This window comes from Myotis davidii, unplaced genomic scaffold (genome assembly GCF_000327345.1).
Source record: "Myotis davidii unplaced genomic scaffold, ASM32734v1 scaffold247, whole genome shotgun sequence".
Classification (NCBI taxonomy): domain Eukaryota; kingdom Metazoa; phylum Chordata; class Mammalia; order Chiroptera; family Vespertilionidae; genus Myotis; species Myotis davidii.
Genome location: NW_006299593.1, coordinates 1,789,121 through 1,810,972, shown reverse-complemented (window position 1 = coordinate 1,810,972; position 21,852 = coordinate 1,789,121). Strand labels below are relative to the sequence as shown.

Genomic DNA, 21,852 nt, shown 5'->3' with positions numbered 1-21,852 from the left:
ACAGAAAAGGTAAAAAATGTCCTATATCCCTGTATTTTTATTTTTTAAAAAATGTATTTTTATTGATTTCAGAGGGGGAGAGAGATAGAAACATCAATGAGGAGAAAGAATCATTGATTGGCTGCTTACTGGGGATCGAGCCTGCAACTCAGGCATGTCCCCTTGGCCGGAATAGAACCCGGGACCCTTCAGTCCCCAGGCCAGCCCTCTGTCAACTGAGCCAAACCGACTAGGGCCTACATCCCTGTATTTAAACTTATGGGTTGACACAGTCTAACAGAAACTGAGTTACCTTGTTCTTTAATGATAAGCCAGCCTAGACATCAGTCTTTAACAGTGATTCTTACCCTTTTTTATTTTTTCTAGTTACTCTCTGCAGTACCACTAGCACTCATATGATGAAAGCAAGCATTCTTTTTTCCCAGAGAAATGGACAAAATTTTCCTTAAAGAAGCAGGAGCCCTTGATCTAGACCAGTGGTTCTCAACCTGTGGTTTGCGACCCCTTTGGGGGTCGAACGACTCTTTCACAGGGGTCGCCTAAGACCATTGGAAAACACATATATAATTACATATTGTTTTGTGATTAATCACTATGCTTTAATTACGTTCAATTTGTAACAATGAAATTGGGGGTCACCACAAGATGAGGAACTGTATTAAAGGGTCGCGGCATTAGGAAGGTTGAGAACCACTGATCTAGACAAAAGTATGATCAGATTTCCCAACAAACAAACCTTCACAACTATCAAGTAGTGCTGCAGCTCAACCCTCTGCAAAAACAAACAGAACTAAACTCAAGACTTAAAATTTAATGTTTTCAGCAACATTCATGGGGACAGTTAACTAAGGTCCAAGATTTCATGGAAATGAAAAACAATGCTGGGGAGCATTATGGGAAATATAATGAGTAACAGGGCATAACCAAAAAGATACAATTAATTCAGATGAGAATTCAATTTCATTTGAGTCCAGAACTATTTTTAAACGTCTGTTAAGTGTCAGGCATTGTGGTATCTGTAGGTACTGCAGTGGTGAACAAAACAGATGTGCTTTCAACGTTCTTGGAGGTTAGTCTATTTAGAAGGTTAAAGCTCCTCCTAACATGATGAAAAGGAAAGACATGGTGAATAAAAGATCCAAACGACATTTAACTGGAATTATGGGAAGAGGACACCACTTAAATACTGGTGAAAATTTTACATTTCATACTTAAGAAAGGTATCCTATATTGGTTTAGCCAGAAATGGTATAATTATAAAAAGGAAGAGTCTAGCCTTAGGTAGCAGAGCACCACATTTTCAAGGTTGAATGGGAAGAAGTTGATTCATTGTAGTTTAATACATCTATATCAAGTCAAATACTAAGTTGTGTGCTAGGACAGTATTTTCAGACATGCATGGGCTCATAAAGTATATCATCTATACATCTTTCCTAAAATATTGTTATAAAAATGCAGAACATTAAGAAATAGAGAAACTATGATATAAAATGATTGGTAATGAGCATTGAAACCATTTAAACAATAAAATAAATCTAAACATTTATAAAATAACAATTGCAAAAATGTTACTTAATATTACAAAAATTGTTAATCTAAAATATATCATCAAAAATTGGTATGGCCCTGACCAGTTTGTCTCAGTGGATAGAGCGTCGGCTTGAGGACTGAAGGGTCCCAGGTTCGATTCTGGTCAAGGGCATGTACCTTGGTTGTGGGCACATACCCAGTGGGGGGCAGCTGATCGATGTCTCTCTCTCATTGATGTTTCTAACTCTATTCCTCTCCCTTCCTCTCTGTAAAATAATCAATAAAATATATTTTTTTTAAATTGGTATGTAGCTAAAGGTTAGGGACTGAAATTTTTAATTTATACAGAAGAAATCTATAGTTTAAAATGTCTTTAAAAATGGAAAATAACCACTAGTAGAATAAAAAAATAGGATGAATATCATGTAACTCATTGGGTTTAGGGAGGTAATTGGCATAAAATCCCATATAATGCAAAAGAAATGAAGTTCAGATCAATTTAACATATATTTACTGCATGTTCACTAATTGCCAAGCACAATTTTAGGCATTGGGGAGAGTAATAATAAAACAAAGTCTCTTGTCACCAAGTTTAACTTCAAGGGGTAGGGAGAGAAAGACTACAAGGAAACTAAGAATGTATACATATTATGTCTGTTAGCAGCAAACACTGTGGAGAAAACAAAAAAGGGGGATAGAAGTGCTCTTGTTGGGGAATGAGGTACCGTGCAACTTTCAATAAGGTAGTTATGGTAGAGCAAACACCTGAAGGAGTTGAGGGAGCAAGCCAGTCTCTGGGTTAAGAGCATTCCAGATAGAACAGCAACTTCAAATGGCTTTTGAGATCCACACATATGCAGCTTGTTTGAGAAGGATAAAGGATGCTTGGGGTTGGAAGTAGAGATGTATATGAAGAGCTTTGTGGTGATTTTGGGCTTGGGAGTGTGTGGAACGTGTGTGTAAACTTACAGGCTGTTCTAAGTATTGGCTTTTCTTCTGATGTGATGAAAGGTCTTGAATGGCAAGATATATACTTAGAATAGATTTGGGGGGTGGGTAAAACGGCAAGGACAGAAGCAGAGAGACTGTTAAAAGGTTATTGTAGTCAAAGCAAAAGATGGATTGGATCAGCATGATAGTTAGATATCTGAAATATAGTGCTACTTGAAATGTTTTAAAAGATAGTGATAAGGAGATATAGATGAGTGGTAAAAGGTAGGATGTAAAATTATGTCATATGTGATGACAGGTTGAAGAGAGTCTTTTTATTCTATCTGTAATTAGAGAAAGATAATATGCATTTACACTTTAGGGTAGGAAGATTTTTTTAATGCTTTTTAAAATTGTCTTATGCTTTTCTGTATTGTCTAAAGCAGTAATGGCGAACCTTTTGAGCTCAGTGTGTCAGCATTTTGAAAAACCCTAACTTAACTCTGGTGCCATGTCACATACAGAAATTTTTTGATATTTGCAACCATAGTAAAACAAAGATTTATATTTTTGATATTTATTTTATATATTTAAATGCCATTTAACAAAGAAAAGTCAACCAAAAAAATGAGTTTGCGTGTCACCTCTGACACACGTGTCATAGGTTCGCCATCACTGGTCTAAAGCTTTTTAGAACTGAGAAAGAAATTAAATTTTTTTTCTTCAAAATATTTTTCCTCCATAGAACAAAGAGGTGAAGGAAAAGACAGATTCAAAGAAAACATCTGCTTTAAAGTAAGTAATTTCTATAATTTCATGTGAGAATGAATGTGCATATGAATTGAAAATTTTCAGTTTTACAAGTGCATTTTTAATGTTTTACCATTTTGGCTCTAGTTTAAATGGGACAGTGTTCAAATAGAATTATTTTAAACTTTTTTTAGATTTAAATTACATCTTTAGAAGTTTTAGAACTTAGAATTTGCTAAATTTTTCTTCTTTTAAATAGAAAAGATACAGATGCTTCCAAAGCTGTTGAAATTGTGAAGTCAGCTTCTGCTAGTAAGTTGTTACTTTTAATACTCCTTCTCCAAATGAGTATATTTTGTCATTTTACTAGAAACTTCTTGCAAGATGATGCTAGGAAAACATTATTTATTGTGCTTTAGTAGTGGGGACCCAAATTGGCTCCTGTATTAGGCTATTTACTGTGTAGTTAAGGGACCTCTTCTGAAGTACCTATCACAGTTCTATAGTGAGTAGCTGTTTGCATTAGTTTTGCAATACCTCTCTGTATCCCCTCCCAATAAACCCACAAGACAAAACAAAGTATGTTAAGATTGCTTGTTTATCCCACTTTGTTTTTGAAAGTAAAACAAAAAAGACAAAATGGAAATATTTTATTCACATGGTAAAAGTTGTTTCTTTACACATAGGTGAGCACTTCAGGCCTTTTTTTATGAATCTAGCTAAATGAATTGTTCATACAATCTTAACTGGATTATATTTTTTTCTTATTCCATTTAGGATTGAAAAGGTGGAGATAAAGAAGTTATTGCTCAAATATACACTTGAGTCTAGGAAGAATAAACAGCTTGGTAGTGAAGGATAAGATACAGAAGCTAAAATGAAGTAGACATAAAATATATTCAGAATATTAAATTGCTCTCTTGGAAAGGCAGGTGTATAGAGTGTTCTGGATTTCTATTCAGAATAGATTAACTAGTTTTTGGAAAACTGATATTCAGGTGACTAAAAAATTGGGTTGTATAGAATATCTCATTTGTCCATCATGTTTAGTTGGATAGTATACTGAAGTAATTGGAAGTTAGTAAAGGTGACTGAATGGCTTCTGGAGGGCAGTAAATTTTGACTACAGTTTTAAATGTGAATGTGAAAAAAGATGACATACAGAGTCAGAAGATACTTCAGTTAGGAACAGAATTGAGGATTCATACTACCTTTCTAGTTGTTATGAATCCTATATTATTCATATAGTTGGATAATAGAATGCCTTGAAGATTCATGTTGGGTATTTTAAAATTTGACCCATTAATATTGTAATCTTTCTATAACATTCTTGAAATGATAAAATTAATAGAGAACAACAGATGAGTGGTTGTCAAGGGTTTGAGGGGAGGGAAGGAGGTGGCTGTTGCTAAAATGAGTAGTAGGAAAGATCCTTGTGATGAAACTGTTCTTTATATTGACTACTGGTCACAGTAATCACGCATATGATAAAATTTCATAAAACTAAATATACATTAGTGCATGTAAAACGGGAAATTTGAATAATGGTAGATTGTATTGATATCAGTTTCTTGTTTGTGACATTATACTATAGTTATACAAATTATTACTGTTAGGTGAAACTGGGTGAAGGTTATATGGGATCTCTCCCAGTATTTTTTAAAATTCCATGTAGAACAACTTCACTTATGAATATATTGATACAACACTTTTAAGTAAAATACTAGCACATAGCGTCTGGGAGCACATTAAAGAAATACTATACTGTGTCCAAGAGGGGCTCATATCAGAAATACAAAGATAATTCAAAATTAGGCAATCTGTTAATTCATTTTACCATATTAGAGAAAGATAAATGCTACAAAAAATACTTAGTAAAGTTTAACATTCATTCATTCCTAGCATTGAAAAAAGTTCTTAAAGTAGATAGCTACGATTGTGTGTGTGTGTATTCACACTTTTATTCGTATACATAGAAACATATACACACATATTAAGTCAGAAGCCAGCATATGCTTAATAATGAAACAATAGAAGTGTTTCCATTGAGATTGGCAACGAAACAAGGAATACTCATCACTTATATGAATTATATAAATTTTATTCTAAAATATAATAGCTACTAGCCAGTGCATTGTAAGTCAAGAGGCATAAAGATTGAAAAGTAGGATACATTATTAATTGCAAATGTGTATGTACTAAAGGCCTGGTGCACAAATTCGTGCACAGGTGGGGTCCAGCTTCCCCCTTTCTCCCCAACCAGGGGCAGGGGCGGCGGGGACGCAGGAGTTCGGCCAGCTGGCCCCACCCCCTGGCCGAACTCCCATTTGAGGGGACAATTTGCATAGTAGGCTTTTATTATATAGGAAGGATGATGGAAAACTCAAGTATGTATGGAAAATCCAAAAGAATATTGAAATGCTGTTAAGTAAAGGGTGTCCCAAAATTCACGCAAGATTTGAATTAACAACAACAACAACAAAAAAAGCCTAATTTTACTTGGTTTATTGAATCAGATTCTAATATCTGTCGCCCTTTGATTTCAATCCCTTCAAATTTGATAAGCATTACCAAGTACCAATTATGGCCCAGGAGCACGAACAATGAAGACCACGGCTTTGCATATGTGCCAGTAAAGCCATTGAGGCCATTTACCCGATGTGCTATTCCATACATAACCCTATACTGTATACTTTATAAATCAATAAAAAAATTTACAATTTTTAACTATAAACCTGTGTTTTCTATCAAAATTACTTATTGCGTGAATTTTGGGACACCCTATATAATTAGCCATCTTAATTCTCTAAAAGGCTTGAATTGCTTTATTATATAAAAATAACAATTTACATGTAATTTAATAAAATATTCCATTTACAATAATAAAAAAGGTAAAAACTATGAAAAGAAAACTTTAAGATACTACTAAGAGGCATAAAATAAAATGAGAAAATGGCTAATTTTGGGGTAGAAATCCTCACCATTAGAATCTTCCTTTTTTTCATATATTGAAACATAAATATTATGAAACTAGTAAAATACCAATAAGATTTTTTTAAAAAACATGTAAGCTTATTATTGGTTTTTTTTATACATAAAAAATTAATTTAGAATAGTCAGGAAAGTTCTGCAAAGGAAGAGTAGGATGGACTAGCACTAACAGATATAATATACAGTTAAAGATTCAAAATAGTTTCATATAGTTGGATAAATAAATAGATCAGTAGGACAGAAGAAATATTCCCCCAAATATGGAATATCAATAAATCATTATGATGTTTCAAATTAGTGGGAAAATGATCAGTTATTCATTAAATTAACTATCTACTTTGTATAAGTAAAGAATTTACAATGTCAAAATAAATTACAAATGGGTCAAAAATTTATACAGAGTAAAGAACATCCTTCCTCTATCAGGAAGACATTTGACCACATGAAAAGCATTTTTTAATAAGTATTTTGTATAATTTTAAAAAATGTTGTTATCTCTGTGATATAAACTAACCTTCCTAACATATAAAAAGCTCTAGTAAACAATAAGAAAAACCTCAACAAATCTTTAAACTAGATTGACAAATATATAGGCAAATCATAGAGATGAATTACACATATGAAAATTGACACTTTACTCATAATTAAGACAACAGAAATTATACCAGTTTCTATCTCAGATTGGAGTGATTAATAACTTTTTTTACATGCTGTGTATAGAAATGGGGAAGCCCCACTCTTATATTCTATTAATGGGGATATTAATTGGTATAATCTTTTTGGAGGACAATTTAATATAGTTAAAATTTAAATCATCTTTGTGTCAGCAAGTCTGTGTCTAAGAATTTACCTGTAGTTGCTGTTCCATGTATATACAAAGATGAGTATAAGGATATTTCTTGCAGTGTTTTTTTTTAAATCATTGCCAGGTTATGTTTTTCCTAAATCTAAATGATATTATTTGTAATATATTATTGATATATTTGTTTGTTATTTTAGCCAAAACTGGACAAGCTAAAGCATCTGTAGGCAAAGTGAATAAATCTTCAGGTATGTTTTTTTATTAGAATTCTAGACATATTAGTAAACTTTAAGAATTATGTAGCAGTAGTGTTGGATTTCATGTGAAATAGTAGGTGCTGAGCCTATACTAATCTTGGAAATTTATAGTCATCTAGAAATTTTTAGGAATAAGATTTATTAGATAATGCTCTTCCCTTGCAGTAATTATAAAAATATGATCATTTGATTGGGAAACTATTTCTCATAATGGATATCAGAGGTAGTTCCCTCTTTTTCTTTTATTTAGGTCTTCTCTCTATTTTATAAAAAATAATCCAGATAAATTTACTGCAAATTATATTCTCTTTGCTGTTTTTGTGGGCTATCATGGGTTATAAAGTAATTTTTAATTTTCCTTTCCCCTAGCATTAGTTTCCATTCTATTTTCCCTCTCATTTCTGCTAAATGCCAGTTAATTAAGTGGATAGAGGTCAATATATTAAAATCTTCCCTACAGTGGTAGAAAGGAAAGGAAGCAGTGTTGAATTGGCAAATATCATTGTTAGTGGCAGAGCCAGAATGTTCATATAATAGTTGCTTAGAAGCAGTAACCTGAGGATGCCAGGGATGGCTAGAAAAATGTTTTAAAGATGCGTTTATTTAGCAAACAGCTTGATATTGCTTTGATAGTAAGTATATCTGAGTCACTGGTGGGGATTTAGGTGAGTGGATGCTAAAGCCTCTTTCAACTATTGGAAATTAATTTTAGATATTTTCCTTACATTCTGGTCCCCTTTAGAAGTAGTAAAGTGAATTGACTTGTGGTAATAACAGAGATAGGTGAAAAATAATTTAAGGGCTCATTAGTACTCAGGTTACTACAGTGTGTCAGTACTTTTTAATGACAAGTGACAATTCATAAGGATTAGTATTGTTCTTTTTTGAGCAAAGATTAGGTCTGTCTTTGGATATAAGGGTAAATTTGTAAACTGTTTTCAGTTGGTTGTTGTGGGTGTCAGTAATTCTTTTCCTTTATATAACTTTTCTAAGCATTATCATATTCTTACACGGCTCTGTTAGATAATTATGGCAGTTACCATCCTTATTTATAAATGGGGAAATGTGCACAGAAACCTATTAATGCCCCAAGTCTTCACAACTTAACTTGGAATTCAACTTGGAGCTACTTACTTCTGATCTAGGTTTTTCCCTCATACTACCTTGCTAGTTGTTATGAATCCTAATTTTCAGAGCTAAATCTCCTGTTTCCTGAATGGAAAGGGTTTTGGCTCTGTGGTGATCTTTTTAGTGACACTTTGATAATCATAGTCTTTATAAACAACATCATCTTGGAAAATAAGCAGCAGCAATAGATGGAAATGTAAACAGAAAGGTCAGAGCAATGTTAAGTACAAAAAAATCAATTGAAAAATATCTTCAAGTGAGGATTACCAATAGATAGGTAGATAGATAGATAAATAAATGCTACATGAGGCTATTTTTATATCCTTGTAATTAGTAATTTTGCTTCAAGTTGATCCACAAATTCAGAGATTTATTTAACTTGCCTGAATGACTTGCTATTATTATCATTGTTAGATTTTTAAAAAATGGCCTGTGTTGCCCTGGCCTGATAGCTCAGTTGGTTGGAGAATTGTACTCCAAAAGGTGCTGGTTCGATTCTTGGTCAGGGCACATACCTAGATTGCAGGTTCAATCCATGGTGGGAGTGCCTGAGGGAGGCAGCTGATCAATGGTTTCTTTCACATCATTGTTTCACCCCCTCCTTTTCCTCCCCCTCTAAAAAAATATGAATAAAAAGGTGAGAATGAATGAATGAATGAATGAATGAATAAGGCTGTGTGCCAAAAGGTGATAGCATTTTGTTTTGGGTAAAGTATAGCCTGTTGCTCTTATATTCGTTCTTTGTGAGGTTTTGGGGGGACTGTTGATATTGGTTAAAAATAAACCAGTTTTGACTACAGCTTTTTGTGATTTAGGGAAATCAGCGGGTTCTGTAAAATCTGTGATAACAGTAGCTGCTAAAGCTAATAAAACTTCAACCAAAACAGGTAAGACTGTTGGGAGGGAGAGGTGTTATTAAGTATGTTTGTTTTTGCAGTTGACATTCAATGTTGTATTAGTTTCAAGTTTACAGCATAGTCGTTAGACATTTATATAACTTGCAGAGTGATTCCCCCACTAAGTCTAGTACCCACCTAAACCATATATAGTAATTAAAATATTATTGACTATATTCCCTGCTTCAAACTATATTTTATTTATTCATTTTATTGAATTTATTGGGGTGACATTGGTTGTGTTTCAAGTGTATACAACTCAATAAAACATCATCGATACACTGCATCTTCCCTATAATGGTAGAACGGTAAGGAAGCAGTGTTGAACTGGCAAATATCATTGTTAGTGGCAGAGTCAGAATGTTCATATAATAGTTGCTTGGTGTACCCATGACCCCAAGCAAAGTCTCTTTCTGGCTCCATTTTAAGTATATTCTTAATCTGCCTTAAGAATATAATACAATGATATCAAAGGACACAGACAATAGTGTGGTGAAGGCCTGGGGTGGGAAAGAAGCTGGGAGGGGGACAGTTACAGGGGGGACATCCGCAATACTGTCAACAATAAAATTAAATACACAAGTTTTACATTTATATAGCTTTTAGTACCAAATAACATCTTGAAAAGTTTAGTAGATACTGCTTTGATATTTAAAACCTAAAACATATAGGACTTTAAATTTTTGGTACTTTGGTCTTTGACTTTTTCTACCATTGACATATTTTGTATTGAAACATTTTTGACAGCTATGCAAGGTCAAAAATTCCATGTGTCGTGTTTGTATTATTTATTAAGTATTGTTTTATTTTCCATATGGACACCTATAACCCTATTTTTGCCTTGCCCTGCATAACTGCAGGCTGTTCTGCCACTTCTCCCCTACAAATTGTTTAATCTTTGTTTTTTGTTTGTTTTTTTTAAAGCTATCACTTCATATTATCTTCCCTAGCTTGTGCAGTTCTAATGTTTATTACTGTGAAGATTTTTTTTCCCATGTTGCAAGAATACATTTCCTTTATAAAGAAATGGAAAACTATCCTACATAATAAAAGGCTAATGTGCAAATAGACCGAACGAAGGAATGACTGGTTGCTATGACGTGCACTGACCACCAGGGGGGAGATGCTCAATACAGGAGCTGTCCCCTGGTGGTCAGTGCGACGGAAGCCAGGCTCGTGGCCTGAGGGACAACACCCCCCCACCCCACCCCACCCCACCCGCACTAATTTTGTGCATTGGGCCTCTAGTTTTAAATAAACGTAATGTTTAAACTAACATGCTCTATTTAGTATTACTATTTTTCCAAATAGACCAATGTAAAGAACCTTTGTAGAAATTATAAAATACGATTTGTGTGAGTGTGATTATAATGTGCTTCTGTCATCTGCAGGTCAAATTTGTGGCTCATTAATGGCCATCAACAAAAATTGTATCTCAGTTTACATTTGCTTTAAATCTTATTGGTAAACAGGTATTGAAAATAAATGGAAAGGAGACATATGTAATACTTTAAACAATAAATAAGATAAAAAATAAAATAAATGGAAGTAAATATGTAGAAAATAACTGCTTTTATAATTAAGTTGAACTACTTACTTACTAATATATTAATGTGAAACATACTAAATGACCAAACAGACCTTAGGATAATGGTTCAATTTTGCTTTTGACAGCAAAGTCCAGTGGGAAGAAGTCTCTAGAAGTCAGAAAGGCTGGCATTGTCAAAAACAAAGATGCCAATAAACCTCTGACTGTACAAGGTAATCTTGAAATGCTGTCATTTCATGTTTTTCTTTAGATCCTCTTGGTGTACATTCAAGGTATATTTTGAAGTTATTGCGTAAAAATCTTGAAAGGGATTGTTTTGTTTTCAAAGAGAAACTTGTGTTAGCTTTGACTTAAATCAGGTCATCCTAAAGAGGGTTGAAGTGACAAAATAAAACTAGCTTAAGTTCTTGTTTAGATTCATTAGTTTAATTATATTAGTGTGTTTTCTAGTCTATTAAAGTAGACTATTTCATGCAGAAAACTCTGAAATAAAGACCAGTATGGAACTCAAAGCCACTGAAAATAGTGCTAAAGAAACTACTTCAGGTAGGTCAATAGAAATTTTATTTTGTTCTCTTACATTATAGATAGAAAATTTAATTTTAAGAAAATAAAGTATTTAATTTTATGTGTTGTGTTTGTATGTATGTATGTACGTATGTATGTATACTTTTAAAAACCACGGTCATAACCTAAATGAAATTCAGACTATAATGATTCAGCTCTGCACCCTGTCTCTTGTTCTGAAATTTTGTTTTTAGGATAAAACTAAATGTATTATTTAAAACCCATTGTTACTTATGTAGCTACTTCCTTAAATTCTTTACTCTTTTGTCAGTTTTATACATTTTCATGTAGTTACTATTTAGTACGGTTTAGGATCTTTATAAATGAAATATATCTGCATGAATTCTTACTTTATTTTGTATTTTAAGAAGCTGCTTTGGTGGTCACAGAAAATGAAACAGTTAATAACAAGGTCAGTTTTTATATTTTACTTTTTCATATTTCACCTTTTTTAAAGTTTAGGAAATTTTGACAGTTTATTTCCTTTTACTATAAACCCACATAAAAATGTACAAGAGCCCCAGCCAGTTTGGCTCAGTGGATAGAACGCTGGCCCTTGGACTAAAAGGTTAGGGGTTTGATTCCAGTCAAGGGCACTTAACTCGGTTGCAGGCTCAATCCTGGCCCTGGTCAGGGTGCATGTGGGAGACAACCAATCAATGTCTCTTTTTCACATCAGTGTTTCTGTGCCTCCCTCTCCCTTCTACTCTCTCTAAAAATGAATGGAAAAATATCCTTGGGCAAGGATTAACAAAAACAAAAAAATGTGCATGATTTGACATGGTGAAAAAACCCCAATTTATAAAAATAAAAAGAAAAACTTTTAAAATACGGTTTGAGTTCAAAAGCTTGAGCAGCAGAGTGAGTCCTAAAAATTTAGGAACAGCATATCAATAAGTGTACAAGTTTATGAGGATTACTTTTCACTGAGAAGAAAACATTAGGCCAAAATGGTGTTTTAAGTAAACAAGTTGTCAAAATAGAACGGTGTAATTTTATGAAATCCTTTTTTTCATTTATTTTAGAGGCAAAGGATAGATAAAATATTTATTTTATTATTTTTTGTTAATCCTCACCCAAAGATATTTTTCCATTGCTTTTTAGAGAGACAGAAGTGGGTGGGAGTCGCGGGGGGAGGGGGACATCTATACGCGCGAATGGTTGCCTCCCACATGAGCCCTGATTGGGCGGACTGGACAAGGACGAACCTGCAATCCAGTTACTGCCTTGACCAGGAATGGAACCTGAGACCCTTCAATGCTCAGGCCAATGCTCTAAGCACTCCAGCCAGGGTGATGTGTTAATATTTAGAATACCAGTTGTTCATTATGTTTTTAGAAGAGCAAGTGGGGTTTGCAGTTTTATTTGAAGTGCATAAAGTTCTCATTATTGTTTTCCTGTAGTTACATCTGGTATTATAAACATATTAAAATCTCATTAACTTAGATTTTATTGGTTAAGATTTTAAGATCATTCAGGTGCTAAGCATAAGTTTACTTTTGACTGGTAGATCCATTTTCCAAGTAGGAAGTAGTATGACTTGCTATTTTGTTTTAGGAAGAATATTTTAAAGCACTGATAGAGTATTTTAAATTCACTAAAAGCACTTTAGAAGGAACCATTTACGAACACAGTTGACATACTAGTTAAAGTCATTCTCAACTCATTTATGAAAATTATAACTTCCCACATTTTCCTCAAAAGAAAAGTCAAAAGTTGGTAAATTTACTATTGTAAACCTTTGGGGATTTCCCCAACATTTACTAAAGGAAATATTGGCATTGATGAGTCATCTTGAAGAATAAAATAGATCTGCTAGAAAGAATGCAGAAAAGAAAGTATTTACTTTGTAGTGGAGATTGAGTTATGGGGTAAGGATGCTAAAAGACCAGGTAAGCTTTTTTAAATTGTAAGATAAAAGGATATGTAACTAAAAGAAAAGAATTGTAGTCAGAGACAAACTCGTGTTTTTAAACAGTTGAGAAAAAGAATCAAAGATCTTGACTACATAACAGGTGGTATGGCTGAAATTATTGTATGTACTTGAAGATAGGAAATTTGATTTTTAATTTGAAGTTCAGACCAACTTTCAGAATTGGCCAATTTTAATACTAAATGCAATTTAAATACTAACATAACATTATCTGCAGTATAAGCTTAGGTAAATATAAAAGTAGCTAAAAATTTTTAATGTCAGTTGTTAAATTTGTTTTGAAGGAAACAGAGGAAATGTGTGTGGTACTTATTTCTAATTTGCCAAATAAAGGATATTCTATAGAAGAAGTTAACAACCTAGTAAAACCATTTGGTGATACAAAGGATATTTTGATTTTATCATCTCATAAAAAGGTAAGTGTTGATAACAGATACCTGTTCTTCTCTGCAAGCATTTTTCCATTAAGTTCACAAAGAAAAGGTTTAAAAATAGTACCTCAAAATAATTAAGCTGTTTTAAGCTAAGGAATTTTTAAAATAAGTGATAAATAAGACTTTTCTTAATGTCATTTACTAGAATATCATCTGTTTTTTTCTTTAGTGTTTTCTTATGAGTTCAGTATTCATTATATATTGCTTATGGTTGTAATATACTGAATTTATTGTTCTCATGTTTTTGAGGAATGCATTTTTTTTATCTTCCAAAAAGTTACTAAGTTTTTCAATTTATTTGATTCCTTAAGTATTAAATATTTTCAAGAAAAACTAACTTAAATAAGACTTTTCCATTCTTGTAATTTGTTTTAAAAGGCTATTATAGAAATAAATAGAAAATCTGCAGATTCTATGATAAAATTTTATACCTGCTTCCCAATATCAGTGGATGGAAATCAACTCTCAATAAGTATGGCTCCTGAAAACATGAGTGTAAAAGATGAGGTAAATAACACTATCATTTTAATTACATTTTTATTAAATTTATTGTAGTCTATTATATTTTTTAGTTTTCTTCTTTGGTTCATATTTTCTCTCAGACAGTGAGAAAGATTCTTTCTGTCCCTCCACTGCCTGCTCTCTCACTGTTTTAGAGTTACTTCCATTTTGAAGGAATCCTATTCCTGTTGTATGTTCGATTTGGGGGAAGGTTAACTATTGTTTGTAGAGTATTGTCGGCACTACTGTTTGGACCCTTATCTCTGCCATTATTTGTCATACAAACCCAGAGGTTATCTTCAGTTTTTTTCTCTCATTTCTTATAAACAGTTTGTCACTAAGTCTTGTCTCTTAAATTCTAAATATTTCTGGAGTTTGTTTCCTGTTTGTTCCTTTCACCATTGCTTCACTTCTTAAAGTTTTAATTCTTAAAACCTCCTAGTAAAGTAGTTCTTTGGATCCTTTACCTTCCTTTGTTGTTGTTAATCCTCACCAGAGGATATTTTTCCATTGATTTTTTAGAAAGTGGAAGGGAGGGGGAGAGACAGAGACAGAGAGAGGGAAACATCATTGTGAGAAGGACACATTGATTGGTTGCCTTCCACACACACACCCTGGGAATCAAGTCTGCAAACCAGGACCTTCAGTCCGTAGGCTGACGCTCTCTATCCAACGAACCAAACCGGCGAGGCCCTTTATTAATTTTTTAACCCTCACCCAAGAGTATGTTTTTCATTGATTCTAGAAAGAGGAAGGGAGAGGGGGGCACAGAAATATCAATGTCAGAGAAAAACACTGATCGGTTGGTTGCCTCTTGCATTTGCCTGGACGGGGATGGAACCACAACCCTGTGGTACACAGGACTTTGCTCTGCCTTCATTTTTGTCTCCGTGAAAATCTTTCTCCACAAGGTCCTGAGACTGATATAAAATTTAAATCTGTTCAAATTTAACTGATTTAGAAACTTTGCATTGTTTCTGTGTGGCCTACTATCAACAGCTAAGAGGCATGAGGCAGAAATGTTATAATCACTAGAGCAAGGTAGAAATGCATCTAATTTGAAAAAGCGTTCTATTGAGAATCACTCAATGTGGTGCAATTACTAGGATTGTTTTATACATATTAGTAGTATTAAGAACCATAGTCTCATAAAGTTTCCTTCTGGTACATGTAAGTCTTCCATTAGCTTTGACCTTGTCTCACGCCACTCTTGGCCTCTTTATAATTAGCAGCACCAAATTGCTATACACTTAATATCCTGTGTTGTTGTTTTTTACTAGCCTACATCTTTGTTCTTCCTCCTCCCCTACTTGGCTTAATTAACTTTTTGTTTTATAATTTGAATCTCTTACTATCTGCTAAATTAAATATCTTACTCCTTGTATGTGAATTTGAGTGTCCTCCCCTAAATGGTACAACCTTATTAATCTTTAATGTACTTAGGGGAATAGGATAAATTAGGTGTATGGGTAGGGTGCGACTTGCATAACTTGTTTAAGAAGAAGGAAAGATGTGGAAATAACAGAACTTTTGCTGAATTCATTTTATGAAAGTGCTTCATGATTATTCATAAATGCTATTTTATTATAAATCTTGACTAATTAAAAATATGAATGAAGAATGATGTACACCTTCAACCTTGTTCCATTTTGCTTTCCTAGGAAGCTATATTTACAGCCTTGATTAAAGAAAATAATCCAGAGGTAAGTGCTTTCCTAGACTTGTTTAATTGATAGAAGCCTTGGTTCTTTATGTGTTCACCTGCTAGAAATTAAAGGAAACCTTAGCACTAATTTTAAAATTAAATGCTGTTAATCTATGTTATACATTTGATACTTCAGCTGTGTTTTTCTTTTCCGATGCTCTCTCTTAAAAAAAAAACCACAGGCAAACATAGAAAAAATACACAATCGATTTATACATCTTAATAACTTACCAGAAGATGGACTTCAGTGTGTACTATGTGTTGGACTTCAGTTTGGAAAAGTGGATCACCATATATTCTTGAGTAATAAAAACAAGGTAACAAAGTCCCTTCTATTTTTATCTGTGTGTTCGGTAAATAATGTAAAACTAAATCCTATATTATTATGGTCTGCAACTTTTAATTCAGCTTCTGATCCGAAGCACCTATAAGCATTACTCAGCCTCATAGCAGATAGATGGGTGTAATTTCTTTGGGCTGTGACAAGAAGGAAGAAATGATCTTTCTCTCTCCTAGAACCTAGTTTTAAGGGGAAATAAAACTTGCACAACAGATGAAAGATACTGTAGTGCAAAGAGCATTAACTTATGGGGAAGTTTTAGGCTTGAGTTCATCTAGCTTTAACCACCTTTATACCTTGGCTAAGTTGGTTTACACTTCTTATTTGTAAAATGAAACAGTGTTGCCAGGTGTTTTCTAAAGTCCCTTCCAGCCATAAAACACATAGAGAGTTGGGTCTCTTTGTTTAGTTATATGGAAAGAAGTATAAAATGATCATTCCTTACTTCTATGCTTTGGTTTCTTCCCTTAAAAGACATTAACTTCTTTACATTTGCTATGCCCTCTGTGTTTAATGTTTAATTCAGATCCATTAAAAGTAGATTTTGATCAACCTTATATTACCTAGAAAATTAGGATTTCATATGAAAGTTGGAAATATTTGCTTTATAAAAAGTAGCTAATTGATCAGCAACTAGTTATTAATTTCTTTGACATGCTTCTAACTGATACACAGAACATATTTGATACTTTAGAAATAGTGATATAGGATGGAAGGGAGATGACAGATGGCATAAGGAATTCTAAATATTACTTTAGACATTTTTAATTCTATTGGTTCTTCCTCATCTCCTACTTTGCCTTAATTAACTTTTTGTTTTATAATTTGAATTCTGCACACACCCCAATCAGCGATCTTACCCAGAATTGAACCAATAGGTGTCGGGACAATGCTCCAACCAACTGAGCCACACTCCTTTTCAATTTTGCCTTGACTTTGCAACATTTTAAGAATTGTTTTCTCTTGTTTACTTTGAAATAAGGATTAACCTTACCTTTTAAATCACATGTTTGAAATCTGGAAAAAAACATATTCATACTTTTAAAAATTAAAAAATGTTTTATTGTAAAATAACATAAAATTTACTACCTAACTATAGTTAAATGTTAGTTCAGTGGCATTAAGCATATTCACATTGTGCAATCATCACCACTATCCATCTTTCCATTAAACAGTAAATCCACATTCTCACTCTTCCTGACCCCTGGCAGCTACCATTCTATCATTCTTCTTTCTGTCTCTATGACAGCGGTTCTCAACCTGTGGGTCGCGACCCCTTTGGGGGTCGAACGACCCTTTCACAGGGGTTGCCTAAGACCACCGAAAAACACATATATAATTACATACTGTTTTTTTGATTAATCACTATGCTTTAATTAAGTTCAATTTGTAACAATGAAATTGGGGGTCACCACAATATGAGGAACTGTATTAAAGGGTCACGGCATTAGGAAGGTTGAGAACCACTGATCTATGAATTTGACTACTCTAGGTACCTCATATAAGTGGTATCATACCTTATTTGTCCTTATGTAACTGGCTTATTTCACTTAGCATAATGTCTCCCAACATGTGTGATAGCATATATCAGAATTTTCTTTTTAAGGCTGAATAATATTTCATTGTTAGTATATACCACACTTAGGATAAATACTTGGGTTGCTGTCACCTTTTGGCTATCTATATATACAAAAGGCTAATATGCAAAGTGTCTCCTTGGGAGTTCGACAGGGAGACCAAGAGTTCGCTCACTCGCTATGACGTGCACTAACCACCAGGGGCCACGCGGAGCAAAGGAAGGCCCCGGCTGGCAGTCGGCAGCCAGGGAAGGACAGTTCTGATCGTCCACCAGGCCTAGGGACCCTACCCATGCATGAATTTCATGCACCAGGCCTCTAGTTGTGAATAATGAACATCAATATACAAATATTTGTTCAAGCCCCTGCTTTCAATTCTTTTGGGTATATACCAAACGGTGGAATTGCTGGATGATATGGTAATTCTTGTTTTAATGTTTTTAGGAACTATTCTTACCTTTTTTTATCTTCTCCAAAGGCAATTCTTCAGTTAGATAGTCCTGAATCTGCTCAGTCAATGTACAGCTTTCTGAAACAAAATCCACAGAACATAGGTGACTGTGTATTGACCTGTACATTATCTCCAAAGGTGAACTCATTAGAGGTAAGATTTTTTTTTTGATTCAGCTTGTATGCTTTTAGAAAATAAAGTATAAAGGTCATTCTCCCAAAGCTATGTGATATACACTGAAGGTAATTTCAAGAATTATATTGAGTTCATTTTGGCTTTGCCCTGGTACAAAGAAGTTGTTTTATTCTTTTATTTGTTTAAATTATATTATAAACTTCCTTCTTGTGTAAGAAATAATATTTTACAAGTTCTTGGCTTATGCAGTAATAACACATGTATCAAAACTACAAATAGTCCACCTTTGAAATTCAAATTCATGTTTCCTAACAGTTTAATTGTATGTGTATCAGTAGCAATGGGTAAACAGTAGGGCTTATATTTGGTGACTGAATGTTTTCTGTTTGTTAACATGCCAAAAATCTTGTGTAGCTCAAGAAAATGAAAAATTCACATTAAAACCAAATTACATAGAGCACCTATAAGTAAATGCATCATAGTAGGTACTGACCAAGCACAAATTGAAGGAGTTGTTTAACCTGATTATTTCATAAAAATTTGGAAGATTTTATTCCTTGTTTCTCAACAGAACATTGTGTTTTTAAAATTTTTTTATACATTTTAAAGTTACTGCTTTGTTCAACTAAGTTCAGAAATTACAAAAACCTCTGTCTACGTTACTACTTTACTTCCTGAGCCCTTACTCAGAACCTTATTCTTACATCTTAGGAGATTGGAGATCCCATTTGGCTTATTGTAAAAGTCTTAGCTGCCCTAGCCGGTTTGTCTCAGTGAAAAGAGCGTTGGCCTGCGGACTGAAGGGTCCCAGGTTCGATTCCGGTCAAGGGCATGTACCTTGGTTGCGGGCATTTCTCTGGTGGGAGGTGTGCAAGAGGCAGCTGATCGATATTTCTCTCTCATCAATGTTTCTAACTCTCTGTCCCTCTCCCTTCCTCCCTGTAAAATATCGATAAAATATATTTAAAAAAAAAGTCTTAGCTACATCCCTAATAGTTAGCCTTGTGATCTTGAGCATGTCACACATAGTGTCTATTTTATCTATTCAATAAAAGACATATTGGATAGTAGAGGCAGGTAGACTTAAAGGTATTGTAATGGTCTATCTATAATCTATAATAATAAAAACATAATGTGCTAATTAGACCAAACGTCCTTCCAGACAACCTTCTGGATGAAGCTGTGACAGCAGGAGCCATGGCAGTGGGGGCCGAGCCCCTTGCACTAATTTTGTGCATTGGGCCTCTAGTATAAGAATGAAAGCCCTAAGCTAGGGATTAGACTATGAAATGAAGTGATTCCTGCTCCCAGAGTTTTTAAATAATAGTTTTTAATTTATCATGTTTATAATGAATTATAACATTCTTATATTACCCTGTCTTCAAATGGTCCTCCCCATTTTTGTTATCTGTTAAGTTACTTCTACATATAGTACATTTCAGTCTTTAGTTCTGTAATTATGGTTTACAGCATATGAAGCATGAAAGCTTAATTCTGAGTACTGAAAAACAATGTCTGCATTTTTTTGACATCTTGATTATGAAGATACTAGAGGCTCGGTGCGTGGATTCGTGCACCAGTGGGGTCCCACAGCCTAGCCTGTGCCCTCTCACAATCTGGGACCCCTCGGGGGAGGTAGTAGTGCGCGAAGTGGCAGGCGACCTGGGAGGAGCCTGAGCCCAGTCCGGGCGCCGTGCCGCTGCACCTGTTGCAGTAGTGCTGCACCTGTTGCAGTAGCGCTGCCCCGGAGGCGGGAGAGACTCGTGCTGCAGCACCTGTCCTTGCTAGCCGTGAGTTGGCACCCATCGGTCAGCTGAGTGGCGCTCCTGCTGTGGGAGCACACGGACCACCAGGGGGCAGCTCCTGCATTGAGTGTCTGCCCACTGGTGGTCAGTGTGCGTCATAGCGACCAGTTGAACGGTCGCTTAGGGTTTTATATATATAGATTTACTGAAGAATTCAGTAGTGATGAGAGGGGATCTATAAAGAAGGAAATATATGTCTATAATTTGTATGCTCGGAGGTGACTTATATTCCCAATCATTTCTCAAAATGACATGTTTTTGTTTTCTTTGTTATTTTAGAATATGGCTTTCCTGTATAGTTTAGGAATTGTTTTTTGTTGTTGAAAGAAGATTGTTTTTATTGTTATTTAGGTCATATAACTTAAACTAGAAGCCCAGTGCACAAAAGTTTGTGAGCTGGCGGGGGAGGGGTGGTGGGTGGGTGTCCCTCAGCCCCACTTCTGCCCTCTCACAGTCTGGGACCCCTTGGGAGATAACCACCTGCTGGCTTAGGCCCGCTCCCCGGGTGGCAGATGGCAGGCCCGATCCCTCGGTGCCTGCCCTGCCTCTCGGGTCGTGCACACAGCAGGGCTGATCCAGGGGTTGGGGTGCCGTTCCAGGTGGGGTCGCACATGGGACACCTGGGTGGAACAGCCCGGCCGCCCCAGGTCAGGTTGCACACAGACACCCGCTGCCCTGGGTCACAGATAGCAGGCCCGGATGGCGGCAGGGCAGGCGGGATGGCGCTGTCCCACCCTGCCTGCAGTATGCAAATTAACCGCCATCTTTGTTGGTGGTTAATTTGCATATTGTACTGATTAGCCAATGGGAGGTGTAGCGAAGTTATGGTCAATTACCATGTTTGTCTATTATTAGATAGGATAGAATATATTATCTTCTTAAAGCTATTCTTCTGAACCCTGCCCTAAATTTATTGCCATTTTCTTTGTAAAGCAATCATACATTTATTTTTATATATATACTAGAGGCCTGGTGCACAAAAATTTGTGCACTCGGGGGATTCCCTCAGCCCGGCCTGTTCCCTCTCGCAGTCTGGGGCCCCTGGGGGATCGGGCCTAAGCTGGCAGTCAGATATCCCTCTGGCATCCCGGGAACCCTTGGGGGATGTCCACTTGCCAGCAGGGAGCTGGCCTAAGCTGCAGTCGGACATCCTTAGCGCTGCTGAGGAGGCCGGAGAGGCTCCCGCCACAGTGCTGCACTGACCACCAGGGGGCAGCTCCTGCATTGAGCATCTGCCCCCTGGTGGTCAGTGTGTGTCGTAGTGACCAGTCATTCCCAGTGGTTCTGTTGTTAGGGTCAATTTGCATATTACCCTTTTATAATATAGGATAGAGGCCTGGTGCATGTGTGGGGTCCTGGCTGCTTTGCCCTGAAGGGTGTCCCGGATCAGGGTGGGGGTCCCACTAGGGTGCCTGGCCAGCCTGGGTGAGGGGCTGAGGGCCAATTTCAGGCTGGCCACACCCCCTTTGAGCTGGCCACGGCCGTGGGCTGGAAGCAGGTATTGGGGATTTATTTATCTTCTATAATTGAAACTTTGAAGCCTTGAGCAGAGCTCAGGGCTGGCAGGGACG

General features: G+C 35.4%; 1 protein-coding gene across 3 annotated transcripts in view; it reads left to right on the top strand.

Annotated features, from left to right (window-relative positions):
- Positions 1-21,852, top strand: part of ZNF638 (zinc finger protein 638) — a 61,497-nt gene that overhangs the window by 20,668 nt on the left and 18,977 nt on the right. Inside the window, exons 8-19 of one of the 3 annotated variants that reach the window (XM_015571480.1) lie at positions 3,206-3,255; positions 3,470-3,522; positions 7,201-7,251; positions 9,204-9,275; positions 10,959-11,045; positions 11,311-11,379; positions 11,772-11,812; positions 13,618-13,749; positions 14,146-14,274; positions 15,930-15,971; positions 16,156-16,290; positions 18,369-18,494. In XM_015571480.1, the coding sequence (XP_015426966.1) occupies positions 3,206-3,255; positions 3,470-3,522; positions 7,201-7,251; positions 9,204-9,275; positions 10,959-11,045; positions 11,311-11,379; positions 11,772-11,812; positions 13,618-13,749; positions 14,146-14,274; positions 15,930-15,971; positions 16,156-16,290; positions 18,369-18,494 (987 nt within the window). Of the gene's footprint in view, positions 1-3,205; positions 3,256-3,469; positions 3,523-7,200; positions 7,252-9,203; positions 9,276-10,958; positions 11,046-11,310; positions 11,380-11,768; positions 11,813-13,617; positions 13,750-14,145; positions 14,275-15,929; positions 15,972-16,155; positions 16,291-18,368; positions 18,495-21,852 lie in introns of all 3 variants that reach the window. The other 2 variants (XM_006775298.2, XM_015571481.1) reach the window with 2 other exon arrangements.